Source organism: Topomyia yanbarensis, unplaced genomic scaffold, assembly GCF_030247195.1.
Source record: "Topomyia yanbarensis strain Yona2022 unplaced genomic scaffold, ASM3024719v1 HiC_scaffold_4, whole genome shotgun sequence".
Classification (NCBI taxonomy): Eukaryota; Metazoa; Arthropoda; class Insecta; order Diptera; family Culicidae; genus Topomyia; species Topomyia yanbarensis.
Window position 1 is genome coordinate 815,563 of NW_026683602.1, and position 22,168 is coordinate 837,730.

The 22,168-nt window shown below is 40.0% G+C and overlaps 5 protein-coding genes across 5 annotated transcripts; 2 read left to right on the forward strand and 3 right to left on the reverse strand.

Moving 5' to 3' along the window:
* Positions 1-2,463: 2,463 nt before the first annotated feature.
* On the reverse strand, positions 2,464-3,926 carry LOC131695460 (zinc finger protein 830-like). Its single transcript, XM_058983974.1, has 2 exons — positions 3,657-3,926; positions 2,464-3,397 (listed from the first exon to the last, which is right to left on the reverse strand). Exons 1-2 carry the CDS (start codon positions 3,788-3,790, stop codon positions 2,539-2,541), a joined length of 993 nt encoding a protein of 330 aa, XP_058839957.1. The 5' UTR covers positions 3,791-3,926; the 3' UTR covers positions 2,464-2,538.
* A 2,097-nt stretch (positions 3,927-6,023) lies between these two features.
* On the forward strand, positions 6,024-6,757 carry LOC131695424 (huntingtin-interacting protein K-like). The gene is made up of 3 exons (XM_058983917.1): positions 6,024-6,281; positions 6,359-6,466; positions 6,522-6,757. Exons 1-3 carry the CDS (start codon positions 6,132-6,134, stop codon positions 6,615-6,617), a joined length of 354 nt encoding a protein of 117 aa, XP_058839900.1. The 5' UTR covers positions 6,024-6,131; the 3' UTR covers positions 6,618-6,757.
* Positions 6,758-9,028: 2,271 nt separating this feature from the next.
* LOC131695429 (wee1-like protein kinase) lies at positions 9,029-11,824 on the forward strand. Its single transcript, XM_058983923.1, has 4 exons — positions 9,029-9,161; positions 9,215-10,747; positions 10,818-10,960; positions 11,027-11,824. The coding sequence occupies exons 2-4, from the start codon at positions 9,219-9,221 to the stop codon at positions 11,164-11,166; spliced, it is 1,812 nt and encodes a 603-aa protein (XP_058839906.1). The 5' UTR covers positions 9,029-9,161; positions 9,215-9,218; the 3' UTR covers positions 11,167-11,824.
* Positions 11,825-11,831: 7 nt separating this feature from the next.
* On the reverse strand, positions 11,832-13,556 carry LOC131695431 (dimethyladenosine transferase 2, mitochondrial-like). The gene is made up of 3 exons (XM_058983924.1): positions 12,741-13,556; positions 12,356-12,675; positions 11,832-12,301 (listed from the first exon to the last, which is right to left on the reverse strand). Exons 1-3 carry the CDS (start codon positions 13,467-13,469, stop codon positions 11,893-11,895), a joined length of 1,458 nt encoding a protein of 485 aa, XP_058839907.1. The 5' UTR covers positions 13,470-13,556; the 3' UTR covers positions 11,832-11,892.
* A 3,010-nt stretch (positions 13,557-16,566) lies between these two features.
* Positions 16,567-18,000, reverse strand: LOC131695452 (uncharacterized). Its single transcript, XM_058983966.1, has 3 exons — positions 17,652-18,000; positions 17,179-17,275; positions 16,567-17,122 (listed from the first exon to the last, which is right to left on the reverse strand). Exons 1-3 carry the CDS (start codon positions 17,784-17,786, stop codon positions 16,701-16,703), a joined length of 654 nt encoding a protein of 217 aa, XP_058839949.1. The 5' UTR covers positions 17,787-18,000; the 3' UTR covers positions 16,567-16,700.
* Positions 18,001-22,168: the final 4,168 nt, after the last annotated feature.

Genomic DNA, 22,168 nt, shown 5'->3' on the forward strand with positions numbered 1-22,168 from the left:
TGACCACATTTTTGCTGTACTATCGCCTGACTCGTCTTTCAATTTCTTATATCTCTCGTCCCCTGTCTCCTAAACAATGCACCGGGCTCAGGGTTCGTGCATGAATGAACTAGCCGGAAAAAGAGATATTCCAAAGAGCTGATACAGAAATATTCAATCGCGACGGATATCACAAATAAGCTATGTTTTATCTAAAGCAAGTAAACTATATTACTGATAACAAGTATTGTATAGAGGGCTACCGTGTCTACAGTTCAGCCTACAAAGTATAGATCAACGGCGCCATCACCGGCTAACGTTAAATAATATTTATAAGCCGCTTCAACCTCGGTACAATATTATGAGCTGTTGGATCAGCGAGAATGCGAATCTGACATCCCCTTTTTACTGTACCCAAAAATAATAAGCGGGAGGGGTGGTGCACTAAATATAACAGTTCGAGGAAACACTGATACAATCATAAGAAAACCGTCTCTGATCTTAGTAATTCTAGATCAAACGAGGAGCTTCCAGTGCTTCCAGGAACACCAAAAACCTCAAATTTCAATCAGAGATTCAACCTAGCGCAGAACCCGATGGGCTAAGCTTAGACACCGGCCACATTGTGTTATTGCGAAACACCTTCCGATACTCGGAAAAACTTCAATTCTCACGGTATGGCATGGAGTTGTTCTCTCGATTTTCTTATTATTTTAATTAAAGTTTGAACTTTAGGCTCATTCATCGCTTTTTTCGGGTTAAAACAATCTCTGTAGAAAAATATCTAACCCCACGTGCTGGCTTGGGGATAGAACCCAGGTGAGCTGCGTACAAGGCAATTTTAAAGATTTAACCATTCAATTCCGCAATGTTACAAAGCAGAAAAAAAGATCGATATACGATCAGTTCTCGAACGACTATTGGTCTTGAACCAAGAAAAAAGCTTAAGAGGATGCAAAGGAATCGTGTGGGGAATGAAAAAAGCTCAATAATGGGGTATCAATAAATTACATGGGTACTGAATAAATAGTAACAAGTAGTTTCAAATTTTCGATCAGCAGGTAGTAAAGATGTGAATAAATCCATGAACTGTCAATTCATGACCATCCGATTTCTGACCAACAGGGCCTCTATTTTGCCCGATGTTTGTTCTAAACTTTGCGGTTGGAGCCAACAGCATATATTTTCAATTCTTTCGCTATTTTGGTTCGATTCCGTCGCGTGCTAATCTTCGGTGAAAAGCATATGACGGAGCAATAGTGACTAGCCGCGTAACGTCTGCGAATAGAACCAGAGCTGGCGAAAGAAGTTAAACTCACGCGTGGAGTACAAGAGTCAAATGACTCTTAAATGGTTATGGAAAATCAAATATGCCACTAGTACATAAAAAAATTAGTGTGTAATTACTCTGAAAAAAAGGTAAAAAACTCAGTTTTCCTAGAAGTTTTCATAATAAATCTCTAAAAATAAAAATACTTAGAATTTTCAGGTGTTTAATTATATTCTGGTTGCAGTTGAAAATCAAAATAGTGAACTTGGGCCTTTTTGTTTTTCTCCTATTTTCAGCGTACGCAACTAAAGCGTAACTGATGTAGGTGATGCACAAGTTGATTCTCTAACATGTACACAATATGCGCATTAGTTGCCTTATCTGCAAATAAGGAAAAAAAGCGAAAGGTTTAATATTTCGATTTTCAACTGCAACCAGAATACATACGAAAATTGTTTAAGTGTGCTCGAAACTTGCTCTATACAAATCGCTGGTACTCCCTTTTGCTCTGTATGGCATTGAAGGGAGCAGACTACCTACTGCTGGGTGTGTTTGAGAGGAAAATTCTGAGTTCAGTACTCGACAGCACAGTAGAAAATGAAGAATTTCATTACTCTGCATACTCTTTACACATAGACTAACGAAGTGTCATCATTGCTGTCAAACGGGCTATCAAACAAAAGGTTATATAGAGAATGCCAAGATCTGCAAGAGCGAGGACTGATAAATGACAATGACAACGACATATTCTCTGCGTGATAGATTCCTTCTAAGGATTGATATGCAGGGGCCCTATTCTCACAGTCACGTCACCCAGTGACTAGAACAACATTTCCTTAAATTAAGTTTTATTTTTTGTGTTTCGAATTCATCTCGTCAGTAACTAGCACCATCTGGGTGTCTAGTTAGACGATGTATCTAAACTAGTACCCAAATTAGCACTAGTTATGACACAAAAAAAATTCCAAACAGTTCCACGACACATGTGAACTTCAAAGCAACTGACTTGTCCCGAGTGATGTCCCGGGAAGCAAGCACAGAAGCTTAGGTTTGCTGACGAGAAAGCGAAAACGAACTCTTGTCTTTTGGCTCGGGAACAAAACAAAACAACAAAATTTACTCGTCACTAGGTGACGAATCCTAGAATTTGAATATTGGCGCAAAAGTAGGTAAAATCGTCAGAAAGGAGGACCGATAAAATCGAGACATTCATGTTCTAACCTTTCTATGCAACAGTTTTATTCTTATATAATTACAACCTCATATATACTGATAAACGTTAACGACAATCATTTGAACGACTTTTTCGCTCTCCAGTCCGGAAACTCGTCAAAATCCCCGTCATCATCTTCATCCTCACTGTCACGCTCGCGTTTCTCCTTCTTCACATTGACCATCCTTTCGCCGGCTTCCAGTGCCGTCGCCGTCCTGTGTCTTACCTCATCCTTCTTCTTCTCCAAACTCAGCACCCGTGACCAGTTCCGAATCTGTTCATCGATTTCGCTTATCTGGCGCTCAACCGTAGATTCCTCCTGCTCCTCACTGATGATAGCCATCGATTCGGTCGTTGCTTCCTTGATTTCCTTCTGGAAGCGATCCCACTCCTCATCGTTAGGATCCTTGTACTCGATGTTCCTCGCCTTCGCGTCCGCCTTCGGATCATCGAAGAAACCCTCCGGGATCTTTTCATCTTCCAGCGGGGGCTCTACCGGGACTGCTTCCGTTTCTTTAGTTTCCTCTTTCAGCCTACTGCCGCTCGGCAGTCGAATGTTGACTAGATCTTTTCTGATGGGTGCACCTGATTCGAAAAAATCCTCAGGAAGAACGCCAGCATCGGGATGTTTCGGCTCATTGGTCGAATGTTTCAGAATTCCTTTCAGCTTCTTGCTACTGTTGGCATTTATCTGGGAGACTGAAGGTGATGATGGTCGCTTGAAGGCACCAGGTGGTGGTGGAGTTGATCCTGGAGTTGGTTGTGATTTTAACTGGGCAGCAGCAGATGCAGATTGTGCCGTTTTATTTTTCAGTTTCTTGGCTTCCTCGATGTTTTCCTTGTGTTGTTTTGAGTTGATGTGAACCTTCCACACAGCTTCCGAGCGGACAATCGATCGACACAAAACACAAGTGAGTTGACCGGCCTCGTTGTACGTGTAGGTTTATAATTGGTTAAGGAAAATAGTTTTAAAATTTTTCTCTAACCTACTAACTTATATCGTACAAAGTACATTTCCTTGTCCTAATACTAGGTGTAAACCGACAGAATATCAAATATTTTTCCTTGACTTGATACAAAGTTTATGTAACTGACAAGTTTTCGTTCTGCTGATAAATAAATTACAATATCGTATTTAATAAAATTATAATTACAAATATTATTATCTATAAAAAAAATCTTTCAAAAGGATATTTAGCCAGTGGAGAATCGATCTTTTTAGTCGTAGTATCCGTCTGTTTTCCAGAACCAGCTTTAGTTTCATTCATAATCCGCCGCAGATCTTGCTGCGTATATTTTTTCTTTGCCAATCTGAACGCAGCTGACATGTTTGCAAAAATGCTTTAGTATCACTTTTTAACTAAATCCTACAGGACACAGCGGAAAAATCGTAAATTCTCAAATAATGTTAATGTGTTGTTTATGTTTCACTCGTTATAATAGCGCAATCAACGTTTGACAGTTTAAAAAAACAAATCGACGATTTTATACCAGGGTGGCCAGACTGAATTCGTTATATCGGTAGACTTATAAAGTTTATCGATAAATAGTTATCGAAAGAAGTATTTTTGTTCCAAAAATGCAGTATTGACATGGCATTTAACCCTTTCATGCCCAACTTTTTCCTAGTGCATGTAGGGTTTCAAAAACTTTTTCCCCTGAAAACAGTGAGATTAAGAAACACGAAAAGCCTTTTTTCATAAAGATAGGTGCTTCTCTTGCAGTGCTAGAAGCTGCTGAGTTTTTACCTTCCAATGCTCAATACAATTCTCCTAGAATATTTACAATAGTACAATTGCCTGGAAAACGTAGCCAAAGACAATCTAAATTGATAAGTTTAATCAGTTTTCAAAAATATTGCACCGTAACGAAGATATATGAAAAAATCGTTTTCCGTCGTCAACGGAAACTGTCCCTGGCAGCACTGTTTCATCGGAATCCAATCAGACTAATTGCAATAACTTCAGTTGTAGAGCTGATCCTTGTAACTGTTAATGCTCAAATAAAAGGCAATAAACAAATTTATTAGTCTTACTTGTTTTTCTGAGCAAATCTTGCCTCAATAAAAAGTTATAGCTATTTAAAAACGTTGTTGTCCACAAACAACATGGGCATGAATGGGTTAAAATATTGAAACCGCGAAAACGATAACTGACCCATTGAAGACGCTCAAATAATTGAGATTTTAAACCGAACCTGAATAAAAAATAAATAATGGTGTAATATGATGTACCCAAAATTAATTTACGTAGTTTTCGGTAGAAACTAAGAGTAGACGACTAGTAATGAGATTTTGGGAGCCATCTGGCGTCTTTGAATTTGAGTGTTGTACTATTAAGATTTCTGACAACTCATTTGCAACCACAGATGCAAGTCAAAGGAAATTGGTTTGTTTTCATCACAAAATACCTAACCTCAATCGATTTTTGCAGTGCAAAATATTTTGTTTTCATCACGAAATAATATTCAGCGCCTTTTCTTTTTCAACGGGAATAGAAAGGTCAATACTGACCTACACTGAGAAACAAAAATATGCAAAATAAAAAGCCAATGCTATTACTCACTCGCTCGACTTGTGTAACTTTATTATGTAATAAATTTCGATTTTCATATACTTTCTTCGATTTTTTCGCTTAATAATTGAAATATTCAAATATAATTTTTTTTTTGGCACAGTTTAAAAAAAACTAATAAGAGAACTGCGGAGAGAAAAACAGCATTTTTGGCAACTTATACCCCGGCATTGTATGGCAACACGTCCAATGTTATAATAAGAAGGATAGGCAATGTTTGATTGGATTTGATTTTTGGCAGCTAAACGCCAATCCAATCGATCCAAAATGGAGTCTCCTTAGTTCACGCAACCATTAAATAACCTACAGAATAAGTTCTTTTAGCTTAAATTTTGGTCCTTTTGAGCTGTGCGTCTCTTTCGCACTTATTAGTGTTGTCAAAAACAAAACGAGAGATTCGACTCAGTCGAGGTCTTCCGTGCAGTAAGGTACTTTTAAGTTGTTTGGGGTATACTCAAAATTAGGTAAATTCAACTTAAATTTAAGTAAATTAAACTCAAGGTTGGATTATTATTTTTGCCATAGTTAAATGGAAACTACCTTCAACACGGTTTACCTAATTTTACCTTCCTGCACGATACCACGAAATTGAGTCAAAAGTAGATAAACTCATAGTAAGAGAACTGCGGAGAGAAAAACAGCATTTTTGGCAACGTATGCCCCGGCATTGTATGGCAACACGTCCAATGTTATAAGGATAGGCAATGTTCGATTGGATTCGTTTTTTGACAGCTAAACGCGAATCCAATCGATCCAAAATGGAGTCTCCGCAGTTCGCTTTCTAGAGTTTTTCTAGTCAAAAGTACTAAATTTTAGGTAGTTTTTCGGTGGCATGTAGAGTTTTCTAGTCTCATGTTGTGTTAGGCCGGCAGGGCAGGTTAAGGTTAAGAAACTATCGATACGTCTGGTCACCCTATTCTAGACAGCTGACGCACGTGTTAAAACATCGCACAGTGTTCTATTTTCGCTAAAATTTAATGGGCGCTTTGGTTCAGTGTAGTAAAGTAATAATAAACCACCAGGACACGAAAAATTCGAAGTGTTCTTCAACAAATTCTTCAGCTGGAATAGTTTTCTTACGTTTTCTGTGAAAACCATGGCCGATCAGGAAGAAGTCAACGGTATCGATGATGCTGGCGATAAGAAACAAAAGAAAGCCTCCAAACACGATAGCGGGGCAGCGGATCTTGAGCGAGTGACTGACTATGCCGAGGAAAAAGAAATCACATCCAAGGAGATCACTAATGTAAGTAAGCAGCAAACCTAACCTTATTTTTGTTCGGTGATGGACAAACTGGAATCCAAATATTGCCTTCTTTTCAGGCGGCTAATATGTTTGAGGAAAAGCGAATCAAGGAAAACGAGGAAAAATTAGCCAAAGAACGAGAACTTCAGAAAGTGCACGTTAAAAAAGAGGATATAGAGCTGATAGTAAGTTGTAAAGGTGCTCTTGACTATAAGATTCCGCTGAACATAAACATTTCAGATAAAGGAGATGGAAATTAGTCGGTCGAAAGCGGAGGAAACATTGCGGGTACATCGAGGTGATGTTGTTGCTGCCTTGGAGGCTCTGACAAACTAGCTCTGGGAGCTTTGTCAACAAGTAACCGATTGAACAGGTACACCTATAATTGCTTATTATGGGCTGCAAAGTTTCCAGCTAAACAATGTGTTTTGTTACGAGGAGATTCGGTACCAATAATATATCAGTAGGTAATTTGACGCAAGTTGTTTCAGTCAGAAATAATGAGAATTGCCAAATTTCTATTAATCATTTTAACTCAGTATTTAAATTGAATTTTCATCTAAAAGTGTTTCAATATGTAAACAGTGTGCGATGTTTTTGTTCAATTGCTTTGCTGCCAAAGGACGAAACAACACATAGGCGGCGCTGTAGTCGAAATGTTTTATAATCTGCCCGGTCAAAAAAATGCGGACGAACATGGTCAGGCGATTTAAACAGTTTGACCACAGACTAACAGACATAACACTCGAAAACAATGCTTCGCCCGCTTTAACGGTCATTTTAAATATATTTGTAGTTGGGACTGTGGCCACATTTGAAATTATGGCGCCACCGACATATGAACAAGCATATGGGGGATAGACAACTAGTGAAAAATTGTTCCCAAACCAAATGAGTGTTTGGGACTGTGAATAAAAGGTGGAGCTAGTGTTGTGTTGGGAAAACGGCCGGATCGATGTTTTTTGGGAATTCCCTCATAGTGTTATGTCTGTTAGTCTGTGTTTCAACTGCATTACTTTCGTTTCTCTTAGTCTTAAATTTGCGGAAAATAGCCAACAAAATCGATACAGTCACTCCTGTGTTTATCACATAAAAACATATAGCAGATTCCGCAACAAATTTATGTGAGCGACTAATCTTTTTTTTTATTTTTACACTCATTCCTATCTTGTGCATGGAGTACATAAAGCTTATGTTCAGATCTTTAACAGTGTGGTCAATATCTGCAAATAATTCGATCATGAATCGACCAAAGGGCCGAAGTCGCAATGATATCGAATCGAGAAAAATAGCTTTGAAAATTCGGTTCAGAAAATTAAATCGTATTTTAACAGTGTTTGCATACTGCGCCTTCAAATGTATTGAAACACTTTGAAACAATACTAGTTTTCGGAAGCATAACTAAAATGTTTTATATAATAACGTTTTCGTTGATAAAATTGAAAACAGATTATTTCGCCGAGTGTTGTTATGAAAAGTTGATTAGGCCATTTTTGAGTCGCCCTCTTGTTTTGACGACTCTCAATTTCGCCCTGCAGTGTCGCCAAAAATCAAATGTGGCTTTCGCCGTGCTCGCTGGAGGGGAAAATTTGTTATTCCCCCTGGGCGTAACAAGCACTTGGTTTTTCTTTAGGGCGATTCTGTTTACGGACCTTGTAAACAATGATGCTGTCAATTTCGCCTGTATACACTACCTTAGAAATGCAGAGGCGTAACCCACCTGGCTTTTTGTTTACAGTCGAAAGTCGGATCCGCCGTTTTGTTTTTTATTGATTTTCATGAAGTGTGAAATATTTATAAATGAGTTTTTATATTTTTTATAAAGCATTTTTACTCCTCTTTCAGATATTAATCAAATCTCTGTTTGTGTACATTTGTTAGTTTCGCCCATTTGTCGGTTCACGATCGAATTTATACGGAAATTCATCCAGTTTGTCATGTCGTTTTGTCAAAAAGGGCAAGTTGCTGGCTAACGGGTGCTTTTTGCCAACTCGGATTTGTCGGCAAATAGGGGGCGATCTCAACTGCAACATTTGGGCAATTTGCCGCCGAAATTTTTTAGCCACGCTACACGCCCTTAAATCGCCTTCCGAATGCGCCCTTTATCGCACCAATTTAAATCACCTGTATGGAAAGTGCAAATAACAATTATTTACGAAAAATTTCAAACGCCAGAGAATTGGTTTAACCTGGATGAAACCCGGTTTTTGCTGAAAACCGATTTTCGGCCAATGATTAACCGGCAATCTGAAAATTGGTTTTCGGTGAAAATCGGTCGTAAAGCGGCCCGGATAGAATTTTACAATAGCATTTACCCTACAAACAAAGTAGATTTACAATAAAATTTCATGTAACAATAAATTTCACTGTTCAGCAAAAAACTGATACAGTGCATTCACATTAAATTTTACTGTTTTCGAGAAAAAATGTATGTAGAAAAATTGATTTTTTTAATGTTAAGATACATAACCACCTGGTGTAAGGTCATGTTGAAAATATTGATTCTGTAGAATTTAAATGGGATTGATGGATTGAAGCAGTCTTGTCAATATATTTATTGATAATATTTCTGTCTCGTGTAGGGTCCGCTTAAGTGTTGAAATCGCTTTTTAATTGCATACGCAAATCGCATGTGTTTCTCCGCCTTCTTTTTGACTGGGATATCATGGGATAGTTGTCGCACCATCTGTGTGTGGTTTTGTCGTCAGACGGCGAACTTGTGTGCTCACCACTAGACGTCATTAGCGATAGCGTCGAACATTTCGTTTTCTGTTCGGTTAGTTCACGGAAGATGTTTTGCTTGCTTCGCAGCCAGGCTTCCTTTGTTAAATAATAATTATTGTTAATTGTTAAATTTCTGAATTCACACAAATATAAGAAGTAAGTAATTACTCCACCCGGAAAATATCAAGTATCTAAACAATTACTTTCAGGTCAATGGATATTTTTAACGAAAGCAGAGGCGTCAATTCGTCGCCTGATATGAATTCAAGCGTCGAGCTACCGTCCCCAGATCGATTTACCGTAATACCTCGAAAGTTAACCTTTGGAACTTCGCCCGACGGTGGCAATTTCCGTCGTACTGCGTTGGCCGTCAGCCCTCGGAAGCAACCGTCAATATCACCACCGTACCGGAAAGTTCGTGCACTGCGGCTGTTTGATTCGCCAGCTACACCAAAAACCATCATTCAAAAGTCGGAAAGTAACTTTGCGAAAGCACTGGCCGATGCTTCCACCAAAGATGGGGACTTGTTGGTCAAACCAATCGACACTAATGGGCAAGTGATTTACGAGAAACCTCGAGCGGTTCCGTTGCACCGAAATTATGAGAATGTGATTCCATCGGCAAACGTCAATCCTTTTACGCCTCCGGGGATGTTTATGAGAACAAAAAAACGGACGCGTTCCGGTCAGGATGGGAACGAAAATCTGATGAATGTTAGCTTCCCATCAGCTTTCCCCTGCAACAAGGTTGTCAGACAATCGACACGGCAGAGTTGGGGCTTTTTTCAGACGGAGAAAAATGTTGATACTGCACTTAAAACGTGCAACTTGCTACAGGATGATTTCGGTGAAGTACGCCAGGCTCCAAAGCGATTGGCACTTCAAGATTCGAACATCTCCCGGTATGAGAAAGAGTTCCTCGAGCTGTCCCTGCTCGGCGTCGGAGAGTTTGGAGAAGTTTACCAGTGTATAAATCGGTTGGATGGCTGCGTTTATGCAATCAAGAAAAGCATTAAACCGGTAGCAGGAAGTTCCTTTGAAAAGACGGCTTTGAACGAAGTGTATGCCCATGCGGTTCTGGGAAAACATGACAACGTCGTGCGATATTACTCAGCATGGGCGGAAAACAATCACATGCTAATTCAGAATGAGTACTGCAATGGAGGGAGTTTACAAACTTTACTACAGGAAAGGTCCTTGAAAGAATCGGAGCTCCGTATGCTGTTGCTGCACGTCGCCGAAGGACTGAAATACATTCACTCGAATGAGCTCGTTCACATGGATCTGAAGGCAGGAAACATTTTCCTCACCAAAGTGCCAATTCGCTCGTCTTGCTCCGGAACGGTCCATCATCCCGACAGTACGGACGATGGGTTTGAAGACATCTACGAAGATCTGGATAATGAGTACCTGATCACGTTTAAAATCGGTGACCTTGGCCACGTAACCTCGGTTAACGATCCACAGGTGGAGGAGGGTGATTGTCGCTACCTGCCGAACGAAATTCTGCAGGAGGACTTTTCCCATCTACCGAAAGCGGATATTTTTTCGCTGGGAATCACCCTCTACGAAGCAGCCGGTGGTGGTCCTCTGCCGAAAAACGGTCTCGGGTGGCATGTGCTGCGGAATGGGACCTTTCCCGATTTACCCAGGATCAGTCGTGAGTTCAATGAACTAATCAAGTTGATGATGCATCCGGATCCGGACAAGCGACCAACGTCGTCTACTATTTTCAATCATTCGTGAGTATATCGACTGCATTTTGAAAAGTTCGTGAATTGTGATGGTAATTCTGTTTTATTTTTTTCTCAGAGTTCTGTCTCCCATTGACTCTAAAAGTAAAGCCCAGCTCTGTCTAGAGCTTAGCATGGAGCGACAGAAGAATGAAGTTCTTTTACGGAAACTAAAGGAACAAAGTAAAATGCTTAAGTCGTACGAGCAAGCGCAGACCCCAAGTAAGTTAATTAGCCGTCCCCAATGAATAATAACGTTATTTTTAAATAATTTTGAATCTGTTGTAGATACTCGGAAATTTCGAAATTTGCGGGAAGTAACCGTGTCGGATCGTAAGCTACGGTCCTACTCTCGCAAGAAACGTTCAACGAATCTTATTACCACACGACGGGGGATCCGGGATAACACGAAGAGCAAAGATTACTGAGTCTGGAAAGTCTAAGGAAAAAAAAAGAAATGTTCAGGCGAACAGCAAACTTTACCTATCCAATACCACCGGAAGCAGAAAAAAGGTTTTATTTTTTGTTTTGCTATCGAAATTATGTTTAAGGGTTTTTAGATATCGAAGCACGTTTTGGAAACATTTTTTATCACTCATTTTTCGACATCCTATTTTCTTTTTTTTTATTTTCACTTTAAATTTATTTGAATTGGCCATTATGAGCTAACCCTAATTGCAATGAAGTGCTTCAGTGTAGTTATCGTATGGCGGTAAATGTTTGAATTTTTCAACAAAAAAAAAAAATAAAAATGCAAAGGTTTAAAAACCAAGATAAGAGATACGAGCTGTACTGTGATTAAGTTGACGGTACGTGTGCCTGTCGAAACTATTAGAACTGTTGCAACACAACCCGTTGTCACGATGTTGCGGATTAATGCATTAATATAAAAGAGAATAAGCAAAAAATCGACCATTATTTCTTGTGACGGACATAAAAAACTGACACAATCCCTACAGAGTAAAGAAATACAAGAACCAAACCAAAAAGGGATAACCGAAGTGAGAAAGTTGAAAGTAAAAAAGTTTGTGATTTTACTACGTAAGAGCAAAAGAAAATAAAATCAATAACATAAATACAATCAAACTACGTATTGAGTAAATCAACCAGTAATCAACATTAAACGTTTTATTCGCAACAACCGAGTACATTTCCTACGAGTCAGGATCTTCAATTTTCGCTTGCTTAACCACCGACGGCTTTACAATCCCCGTATCTTCGACGTCAGCTGCCTCCGCTGTGTCTGTCTCAGTTGCCCCTTCGACATTCGAAAGTGCATGATCTTTCGAATCGTGTTGTTCCATCGTCGTTAGAAAGTGTGACTGTCGGTATTCGGGCCAACTTTTGAACTCGTTGAATAAGCTGAGCATCTGTGAGGGAGTAAGTTCACCAAACTCGGTAAAAATCGTTATCCGTTCGGGAAGGTCATTCTTCCGAAAGAATGACGATTTTCGATTAACTGTTGGTTGCGAATCTTCCGCTTCGATGACGGGTGCCTCCGTTGTCGATGGAACGTAGTTTTGATTCAGAATCAATCGGGCTCCGCTATAGGGGATCCATTGTCTGAAAATAAAACGAGTTAAAAAAATAATGCGCACTGAATCAATGAATTCTTACTCCATCGTCGGAATAATGCGGTTCGTCCGACAGGCCAGACTTTGACTGATGAAAAAAACTAGCGCTTTTAAGTCATCCGGTGGGCATAGATCTAGAAGATTTCCTCGAGGAATTATTCGCACCAAATACCACTCATCCGCGTGTTCCAGCTCGTATCGCATGCGAACGGTGTACGGTTTTCGTTTCATTGCCCTCGGTGGCCACGGAAGCATGTGCCGTCGTGGAATTGTGGCCAGCAACTCATGCTCGAAAAATATCTGAAACAATACCGTGTGCCTGCGGTACATTCCGTAACCGGCGTTTCTGCTACACGTCAATTGCTGGAACCGTAAAAATAATCAGTAAATTTTAAATTGAACCCAAATTTACGCTAGATGTTTGCTACCATAAAAATGAGCGGTGGAACTGCTACCACCATCTCCCACCTGGCCAACGAGAAAAGTCCCGTTTGGGAAGCTACGGAACCAGTGAGCGATTTGAAAAACTTAAGTGAATCCACGGCGGAAAACAGCTTAAATTTCACCTCATCTTGCTTCTGTGATTGTTCTGCTAAAAGTTGTTCTAGTTTTATTCCTCTGTTTTGATACGACAGTTTACAGTTTCCATTGAAATGAGCTAGCATCAAGTCCCACTCGCTTTTCATTTTGGTGGCCATCAGTTTTTGTAGGTCACTTTCGAAGTGGCTTTCGCTTTCTACTAGCAGTAGCTTCTTGATATCGCACTTTAGCAGCTCTCGGGTAAGCAAACCCGGACCGGGATTTATCTCGACCAGTAGCATATCCGGGGAGAGACCTGCGGTGATGTGCTTCGCTACTAGTTCCGCACTTTCCGTATGTGCTAGGTAAAACCGCTCGAGGTGTTTTTTATTTCTTGTGAGCAGCTCGGGCGGAAATTTCCCTAGTATCGTTATGTTTCCAATGGATTTGAAATATTCTTTCATTTCCTTCAGGATACGACTTCCGTTGGTCGTTGTTGATGTTCCATCAACAGGTTCATTTATAAATGATTTTTTCTTTTTCTGCCTCAACGGTTCCGAGGCGAGCTGTCTTTGAATGTTCTCAGGGACAGCGTTTATCCTGAAAAGTAATTTTACCACCGAAATTCTAGAATGCATTTTGATGCACAATATGCCTCACTAGCCGATACGTATGTAAACAAAAACATAACTGAGCATAATTTCAACCTCTCAGAACATAACCAATCAAATTTTGAAATCAGCTGATGTGATGCAGTGATTCCAGATTTATAACACGTTTGACAGATTCTCAGACAATTGGACTTATCTTTTTTGTATGCGTTTCGGAATTTGCTCTCCCTACACACAGAAAAAAAAATGTTAGTAAAAATAAGAATTTTTTGCTCTTAACAAAAACAACCAACACATGCTTAGTTTTAAAATAAAACGTTTATTTTGATTATTATTATTTATTAATTTAAAAGTTTTTCTTTCGACTCAAAAGTACACTGAAACAAAGATCATGGTATAAACTACTATATTAGAGGTTCAAATTAAAAAGGGTGTACCAGTGAATTTTGGTAGACAATATATCATGCTTAACTTAAATATGATTCCTGTCATTTATACCATGCTCATTCTGACATAGAGACATGGTATTTCTTACTATGTTGTGATACTATTTTTGGTATTTTGTACAATTTCTACATTACCATCCAATGGTCAGAATTACCATATAACTGGTGTTTTAAAAATTGCTAGATGGTTACAATTACTATTGGTGTTTACCATTTTATAGTAATTAGAATAGAATATTATAATATATTCCGAACTAATGCCAATCTTTATCAATCCAATCAGAATATCAAATTGTAAGTTTATTTCATCAACAAATCACGGAGTGTCGTTCGCCTCGGATACAGCACTGATTCGCTGGTTGGAACTTTTTAACTGGACCCCTTTTTAGTTAGGACTCAGCTAGTTCCATTGTCCAATTAAAAAGCATATAAATGTCAAAATCTCATGTCAAATTCGTTTTGACAAGCAAACTGACAGAAGATAAAGATGTAATCAGATGCATTTAACTCTTGTCAGTCTGCTTATCTCTCTTGTCAGTCTGCTTATCAAAGTGAATTTGACATGAGATTTTGACATTTAAATGCTTTTTAATTGAATAATAGTCCAACTAGCGGAGGTCCAAATAAAAAGCGGTCCAGTTAAAAAGTGCGTAACCAGCGAATCAAGACTGAACACGGAAAAACAAAACAACCCACAGAATAAGTTCCTTTAACTTAAATTTAGGTATTTTTGAGTTTTGCATCGCTTTCGCACTTATTAGTGTTGTCAAAAACAAAGCAGAGGTCTTCCGTGGAATAAAATACTTCAACACGGTTTACCTAATTTTACCTTATTCCACGATAACCCGAGATTCAGTCAAAAGAGCTCAACTTTGGGTAGTTTTTCGTATCCGTATTCGTTTCCTCAAACGTAAAACATACGTTTTAAGTGCAAACTGTAGAGGAGACTGAGGAGACTTAATCCCCTTTTTTATTTTTCAATCCAACTCCGTGAAATGATAAAAAACTAAGTATTTTCGTAGTTTTATGTAGTTTCTAGCGATGACTGATAATCATTAAAAAATTACATGGTAACATTACACATGACAGGAGCTATGAGCATTTCTGGAAAACACAAACAAATGGAAAATTCTTAGATTAGTGAAGACTCGATCCATAATTTGGGGATACTTGATTCCTCTTTGAAAACGTGTTTAAAAGAGCATGTAGGGTAATGAGTCTATGTTTGCCCTGCTTCTATTACCACCCTACCCATTTGAAGCCTTTGGTTATAGTAGCGTTTGCCGTTATATTCAGTTGTGTGTATGAATCATGGCGAAGGGGATCAAATCTCCATGAATTTAAAGGGATCAAGTGAAACCATAGCATTTATTTCAGCAAACTTTAGTAAAAATATAGTTGAACTAAAATATCAACTCAATCATAACGAATTCACATAATTGGCATTCTCCTGTAATTCTGCATGCAAAAGTATAGTATGTATGATTTTATCAATTCAATAAAAGTTTGAAAATTTAGAAAATAAATCTTCTGCAGATCTATACAATTTCTTTTTTCGAATTAATGAAATATATGTTCAGATAAAACTACGCAGCTTTATAGTATATTCTATTAATGTATTCTGATCCACCTTTGAGTTACAAGGATGGGATCAAGTCTCCCCGGTGATCAAGTGTCCTCAGTCTTCCCTATAGAACCCTCCAACCGGGCACATTGAGTATGGACAGCTACTCTCAGGCTCCATTCGTTGATTCGCTGTACATTTTTTTCTTATTCTGAGCAATCACGGTATAGCAACTATAAATTGTACGGTCATCATGCTCATGCAAAACAGTTATGTTGATTAATATTTTGGATATGGTGAAAAGTAATTGCCAAAATGCAAAAAAAGTATTATTTGTTGTGAAACATAGGCGCCAAATAAAAATGGAATTCATGCATTTAAGGGTTAAGCTTTAGTTCTACTTGTGAAATTCCTGGTATAAAATCACACGCTGCTGATCGAACGTCTGTTATCCTGTGGGAAAACAAAATTCTACAAAAAACACGGAAAGTCTCAGGCTGCGTATTTTCCCTCAGATATATGTTACTTAGTTTTCTTCATTATATTGTAATCCCTCTAAATGATTTTATCAGTCGGATCAAAGTAGAATCATAATTATTTTATTAGTTCGATTTTCGGTACATTCGCCACGTTGTTAAAATGTTACTGAAATCTCATAAATTCCAAAAATCGTTTTAGTTGGATCCACAGTTATTTTAGAATCCTCCAAGAATCGGTTTAGAGGAGAGTTAATCGTATTGTCATAGGCTAATCAAAGACAGACGAGCGGCGATTGAATTCGCCGTACTTTTCCTAAAAATTATTTAACAGGGGTAAATCAAACCACCACGATTTGTGGGTATGTTCTTTGTATTTGAAGCGAATGAAAATGTGTTCTCGGGAGAGATAAATTCCCAGTGTTACAAAAGTGGTAGTTCTGTGGTGGTTCCACAATTGAGAAGAACTGAAACTCCTGCGAATATCTACTTATAAATTTAAGGGCGTTTGATGAAAAAATGAGAAAAAGTTGAGTTAGTTTCAGTAAAAGTAGGATACTTTATCGAAATGATTAGCGATTATTGAACTCTTTGAATGTCAACTTGTTTAAAGATCAGTAATATTACTCCTGCATGGATAGTCTGGATCATTTGCTCAGTTATAGCTTTATTGATAGTTTACCATAATTCTATGACCACGACTTCATTTGTCAGGAAGTACGACATACACCACACCAAACCAGGCCCACGGCAATCAAATTAATTTTAAAAATCACTCGGAACAAGTCCCATTAAACCGGGCAGCTGATCCCGGGGCACACTTAACCGCCGCCAGGAATAGTATCGTTCCCTCATTGGTTAGAATCGTCTGCTCGCCAATAGTGGTGTAGTCTCCACGTTGTGACGTGGCTCGCTTCAGGTCAATCGGACCATGAGCGATACAGCCTAGCTGCAGGGTGGTTTCGTTGACACCGATCACATATCGAATTCGCTGAACCGTTGGACAGGTTCCCTCGTTGTTTTTGTTCAACAAGACGCACTTTCCATTGTACGGAACTTCTCTCTCCTTGCAAATATTGTCGGTGCACTGGGGCAACTTAGCACCGCTCGGTATTTCAACATACTGTCCACTTTCGCAGTAGGCTTTGGTGTACAGCGGAAAGCAAGAACGCGTGGCAGGATGGTAAACGTGCGCTAAAATAGAACGGATAGAAATTTGCTTTTTCTCTGTACAAAAAAAGGATTTTTACCTGGGCGGCAGTCGCAGACCCAATCATTGCCTCGGTCCCCTGGATAAAGGATTTCGTTTTCGCCGCAATGGTTCGGAATGTAGATAGGAGCTCGACCCTGAAAATGTTTGCGATGAGCTTATTTTAATTCAAATAGTTTTCGGTTTAAAAAAATATCGCCGGGCACATTTTTATAGGTACATAACTGTTTTACTAATATGATTTCGGTTGCGCCTTCTGTCGATCTGTGATGTTGTCAAACCATATCATTACCAGGGCTATCAGCATGACCTTTGTCGCCTGCTAAACTCGCCATCACTAGCTGAACGTATAGTAAATACCCCAATCTAAACAGATGAGCTTGCGATCATGATCGTACTGTTTAAACAAAACAGAATATCATTCTTATAAAAAGGAAAAGATAGAACTTTAGTTCTCAGCCATCACACCGTTCTAGATGTAAAAGTACTAATTCTAGCATCTATTACACTTACCTCGGTATTAATTCGAGAAGGATTGTCTTCTGGATCCTCCTTGTACCCAAAAAGGTCGTCCCCGGATGCCAAACCGATCCCGGTGACTAGAAGAATAACTACGACGGCAGCGAGCAACACTTCCTTTTGGGTCATCTTCCAAATATGCACTAAGCACTACCACAATCCTCATTAGATTCGAAGTCCCCGACCGATCGTCGTTGCCATCAATGATGATTATGACGATGGTGGGCTGGCAACGATCGAAAACGAAGCCATCAGAAGTAATCGGTTCTTATGGTATTCTCTCTTTCTCTATTTAATCGCTGTTTCATTGGTCGATCGATTGCTATCCGCAGTGAACGCCGATCTTCTCGAAAAAGTGTGGCCAAAAATGTTTGTAGCTTTTGAAATATGAATATTTTATGTTTAATATTTACTTTGCTGATGGGGTAGTTATAGGTTTGTTCCAGTACCAGGAGAAACAGGAAGTACAGTCGTTATTTGCTGGTTGGGCCACAGACTCTGTCCAACTAGTAGAGACGATTCGCTACACGCTGATTTTTATTTATGCATCGATAGTATACTTTTCTATCGGCCTCTCGTTTCTTCTGCTGTAAATTTTATGCATTGGACATATTCGGTCTATCCACTCATTGTATGCTTACTAGAAGTATATGCTAGAGAATGCAGAAAAATCACAGCAGAAGAAAAGAGACGGGAATAGAAAGTATGCTAACTGTGGATATTTTTATTTCTCAGTGTAATAAGAACAACTAATAAATGTCATTCGTAACCCAACTTTGTACCGGGAAACAAGTGCTTTTTGTTCTCTCCGGTGTGGTTTAGTTTTTTCGGTGGTACGAAGGTGCTTGCTGTGGCAGAGGCTGCAGTAAAGCATTACTAATAAACAGTCACGCGAGTGATAATTGTTACCTGCGATATCAGTTAAAGTAGTGCAGTGAAGTGCGTTACTAAACATTTTTCTTGCCTGAAAGACGGCTTTGTTTAGACGAGCTATATCAGCTCTACTGTGTGAAGGTCACGCGGGTGACGGATAAAACAAACGAAGGATCAATTCACCTACCAGCTCGTCAGGAACCAACTGGTGAAGTGTTTCGTTTTTTACTTTTCTTATCGATTTTTTTCTTTTTATTGCTTTTGATTTTTTATTTTGATTTAAGTTAAACAGTGCGGTCGAGCGTGTTGCTCCCGCAACAAAATGGAACAAACAGAAGGATCACCCTCCGAAGAGGAATATTATGAAGAAGAAGAACGTATATCTGATACTGAGACAGATAATGTTATGGTTGATCCACTTCCCCCACTTTCCCCCAATGTCTCACAGCCCCCCCGAGTCAAGGTTTACCAGGATGGATCCGCTGGTCCTTGGGTGGTATACTTTCGGCCCAAAAATAAACCGTTAAACAGCATAACTGTTGCACGGGAGCTGACAAAACGTTACTCGGCCGTAACCGAGATTAAAAAGGTTCAGTCAGACAAACTGCGCGTAGTCGTTACTGACTTGAAACAGGCCAATGATATCGTTAGAAATAGCCTCTTTACGCTGGAGTATCGCGTCTACATCCCTTCTCGTGATGTGGAGATCGACGGTGTGGTAAGTGATGCGGGTCTAACTGTCGATGATCTGATGAATGATGGGGCTGGCCGCTTTAAGGACCCTAACCTTCAATCAGTTCAGATTTTGGAGTGCAAGCAATTGCACTCAAAGTCCATCGAAGATGGTAATTACTATCCATCAGACTCGTTTCGCGTAACCTTCGCCGGATCTGCACTTCCGAGCTACGTTGAAGTGGGAGGAGCTCGTCTACCTGTACGCCTGTTTGTACCGCGGGTCATGAATTGTTCCAATTGCAAGCAGCTAGGTCACACGGCCACCTACTGTAGCAACAAGCAACGGTGCGGTAAATGTGGGGAACGCCATGCGGATGATACTTGCAGTAGCCCTGCTGAGAAGTGTGTTTACTGTGGGGAGAATCCGCATGCACTTTTGACATGCCCAACGTACAAACTTCGCGCGGATAAACTGAAGCGATCCGCCAAAGATCGCTCCAGACGCTCTTACGCAGAAATGCTTAAAAGAGCTGTTCCACTTATCTCCGAAAACCCATTCGCTCTCTTGCCAACTGACGATAACGCCTCTAACGACCCTTGCGAGGGGCATTCTTTGGCTCCGCTTGGAAACTCTAGGAAAAGACCTAATCAAAGCTCACCTGAACTTCCTCGTAAGGGTCCTAGGTTGTCCCAAACAAGGGTACAAAATAAAAATAATTCATCAACTGGAAGGGCTGGTACAAATCCGAAGATAATACCTCCTGGTTTTGGGAAATTGAGATACAACCAGGAGTTCCCAGCACTCCCCGGGGCACCAAAAATCCCAAGTGCTCCAATTTTACAGTCAGAAACTCAACCTAAAACGGGATTCCTTAAATTTTCTGACATTGTGGACTGGATATTCACAGCTTTCAACATTACCGATCCTATGAAAAGCTTGCTGGTTGCTATTCTACCAACAGTAAGAACATTTTTAAAACAGTTGACTGAACAATGGCCCCTCCTTACAGCGATCGTATCCTTCGATGGCTAACTTATTAGACGGAATCAGGGATCTGATCACTGTTTTACAGTGGAACTGCAGAAGTATTATCCCCAAAATTGATTCATTAAAACACTTGCTAAATTACAATCATTGTGATGCATTTTCCCTATGTGAAACATGGCTAACTTCTAATATAAACCTCAACTTCCACGATTTTAACATTATCCGCTTGGATCGAGAAGACTCATATGGGGGGGTACTTTTAGGGATCAAAAAGTGCTACTCCTTCAATCGAATCAACCTCCCTTCGACGCCAGGCATTGAAGTTGTCGCTTGTCAAACAACAATCAAAGGCAAAGATCTTTGCATTGCTTCTATTTACATTCCTCCTAGGGCCATGATGGGATATCGAAGATTCTCCAACGTGATTGAACACCTTCCCTCGCCCCGCCTGCTTCTTGGAGACTTTAACTCTCACGGTACGGGGTGGGGCTGTCTATACGACGATAATCGATCTTCGACAATTCAAGACCTTTGTGACAACTTCAATATGACAATTCTGAACACAGGGGAAATGACACGAATTCCTAGACCACCTGCGCAAGCAAGTGCACTGGACATATCTTTATGCTCGACATCACTACGGTTAGATTGCAAGTGGAAGGTAATATCTGATCCCCACGGTAGTGACCACTTACCAATTGTAATTGCAATCACCACTGGTTCAAGACCATCGACACCAATCAATGTTCCCTATGACCTCACACGAAACATTGATTGGAAGAGCTACGCTGCTGAGATATCCAAAACTATCGATTCAACACAGATACTTCCCCCGGAGGAAGAATATAAGTTTTTGTCCAACTCGATTCTCGATAGCGCGATTCAAACTCAGACGAAACGAGTACCCGACGTGAACACCCAAAAACGTTCTCCCAACCCGTGGTGGGACAAAGAGTGCTCAGACGTGTACGCGGAGAAAGCTGCCGCGTATAAAACTTTCCGGAACGACGGGTTAGTTGCTAGTTATCGAGTGTACGCGATATTAGAAAAGCGAATGAAAAATTTAATGAAAGCTAAGAAACGCAGTTACTGGCGCCGGTTTGTCGACGGGTTAACAAGAGAAACATCGATGAGCACTCTTTGGGGCACGGCCCGACGTATGCGAAACCGAAACAGTACTAACGAGAGCGTGGAATATTCAAACCGTTGGATATTCGATTTCGCCAAGAAGGTTTGTCCGGATTCCGCCCCGGCACAGAAAATCTACCGCGCCGCGTCGCCTTACAATACCGCGAACGAAACACCGTTTACGATGGTGGAGTTCTCACTTGCTCTCTTATCATGTAACAATAAAGCCCCGGGGCCAGATAGAATTAAATTCAACTTATTGAAGAATCTGCCAGACTCTGCCAAAAGACGCTTGTTGAATTTATTTAATAGGTTTCTTGAGGGTAACATTGTCCCACATGACTGGAGACAGGTGAGGGTCATCGCCATCCAAAAACCAGGAAAACCAGCCTCCGACCACAATTCGTATCGTCCGATCGCAATGCTGTCCTGTATCCGGAAGTTGTTCGAGAAAATGATCCTGTTTCGGCTCGACAATTGGGTCGAAACAAATGGCTTACTGTCAGATACACAATTTGGCTTCCGCAAAGGCAAAGGGACGAACGATTGCCTTGCGTTGCTCTCAACAGAAATTCAAATGGCATATGCTAACAAAGAGCAGATGGCATCAGTATTCTTGGATATTAAGGGGGCTTTCGATTCAGTTTCGATCAACATTCTTTATGAGAAGTTGCACCAGCATGGTCTTTCGCCAATTTTAAATAACTTTTTGCTAAACCTGTTGTCTGAAAAACAAATGCATTTCTCGCATGGCGATTTATCGACATCACGATTTAGCTACATGGGCCTTCCCCAGGGCTCATGTCTAAGCCCTCTCCTCTACAATTTTTACGTGAATGACATTGAC

Coding starts and splice junctions, on each gene's coding strand:
- LOC131695452 (XM_058983966.1), bottom strand. CDS start 17,786: ATGACCCAAAAGGAAGTGTTGCTCGCTGCCGTCGTAGTTATTCTTCTA. Junction 17,276..17,651: donor CTTCTCGAATTAATACCGAG/GTAAGTGTAATA, acceptor AAACATTTTCAG/GGTCGAGCTCCTATCTACAT. Junction 17,123..17,178: donor GGTCTGCGACTGCCGCCCAG/GTAAAAATCCTT, acceptor GTTCTATTTTAG/CGCACGTTTACCATCCTGCC.
- LOC131695460 (XM_058983974.1), bottom strand. CDS start 3,790: ATGTCAGCTGCGTTCAGATTGGCAAAGAAAAAATATACGCAGCAAGAT. Junction 3,398..3,656: donor ATCGATTCTCCACTGGCTAA/ATATCCTTTTGA, acceptor ATAAACCTACAC/GTACAACGAGGCCGGTCAAC.
- LOC131695431 (XM_058983924.1), bottom strand. CDS start 13,469: ATGCATTCTAGAATTTCGGTGGTAAAATTACTTTTCAGGATAAACGCT. Junction 12,676..12,740: donor TTCCACCGCTCATTTTTATG/GTAGCAAACATC, acceptor TTACGGTTCCAG/CAATTGACGTGTAGCAGAAA. Junction 12,302..12,355: donor CGCATTATTCCGACGATGGA/GTAAGAATTCAT, acceptor TTTTATTTTCAG/ACAATGGATCCCCTATAGCG.
- LOC131695424 (XM_058983917.1), top strand. CDS start 6,132: ATGGCCGATCAGGAAGAAGTCAACGGTATCGATGATGCTGGCGATAAG. Junction 6,282..6,358: donor CATCCAAGGAGATCACTAAT/GTAAGTAAGCAG, acceptor CCTTCTTTTCAG/GCGGCTAATATGTTTGAGGA. Junction 6,467..6,521: donor AAGAGGATATAGAGCTGATA/GTAAGTTGTAAA, acceptor TAAACATTTCAG/ATAAAGGAGATGGAAATTAG.
- LOC131695429 (XM_058983923.1), top strand. CDS start 9,219: ATGGATATTTTTAACGAAAGCAGAGGCGTCAATTCGTCGCCTGATATG. Junction 10,748..10,817: donor TCTACTATTTTCAATCATTC/GTGAGTATATCG, acceptor TTTTTTTCTCAG/AGTTCTGTCTCCCATTGACT. Junction 10,961..11,026: donor CGAGCAAGCGCAGACCCCAA/GTAAGTTAATTA, acceptor AATCTGTTGTAG/ATACTCGGAAATTTCGAAAT.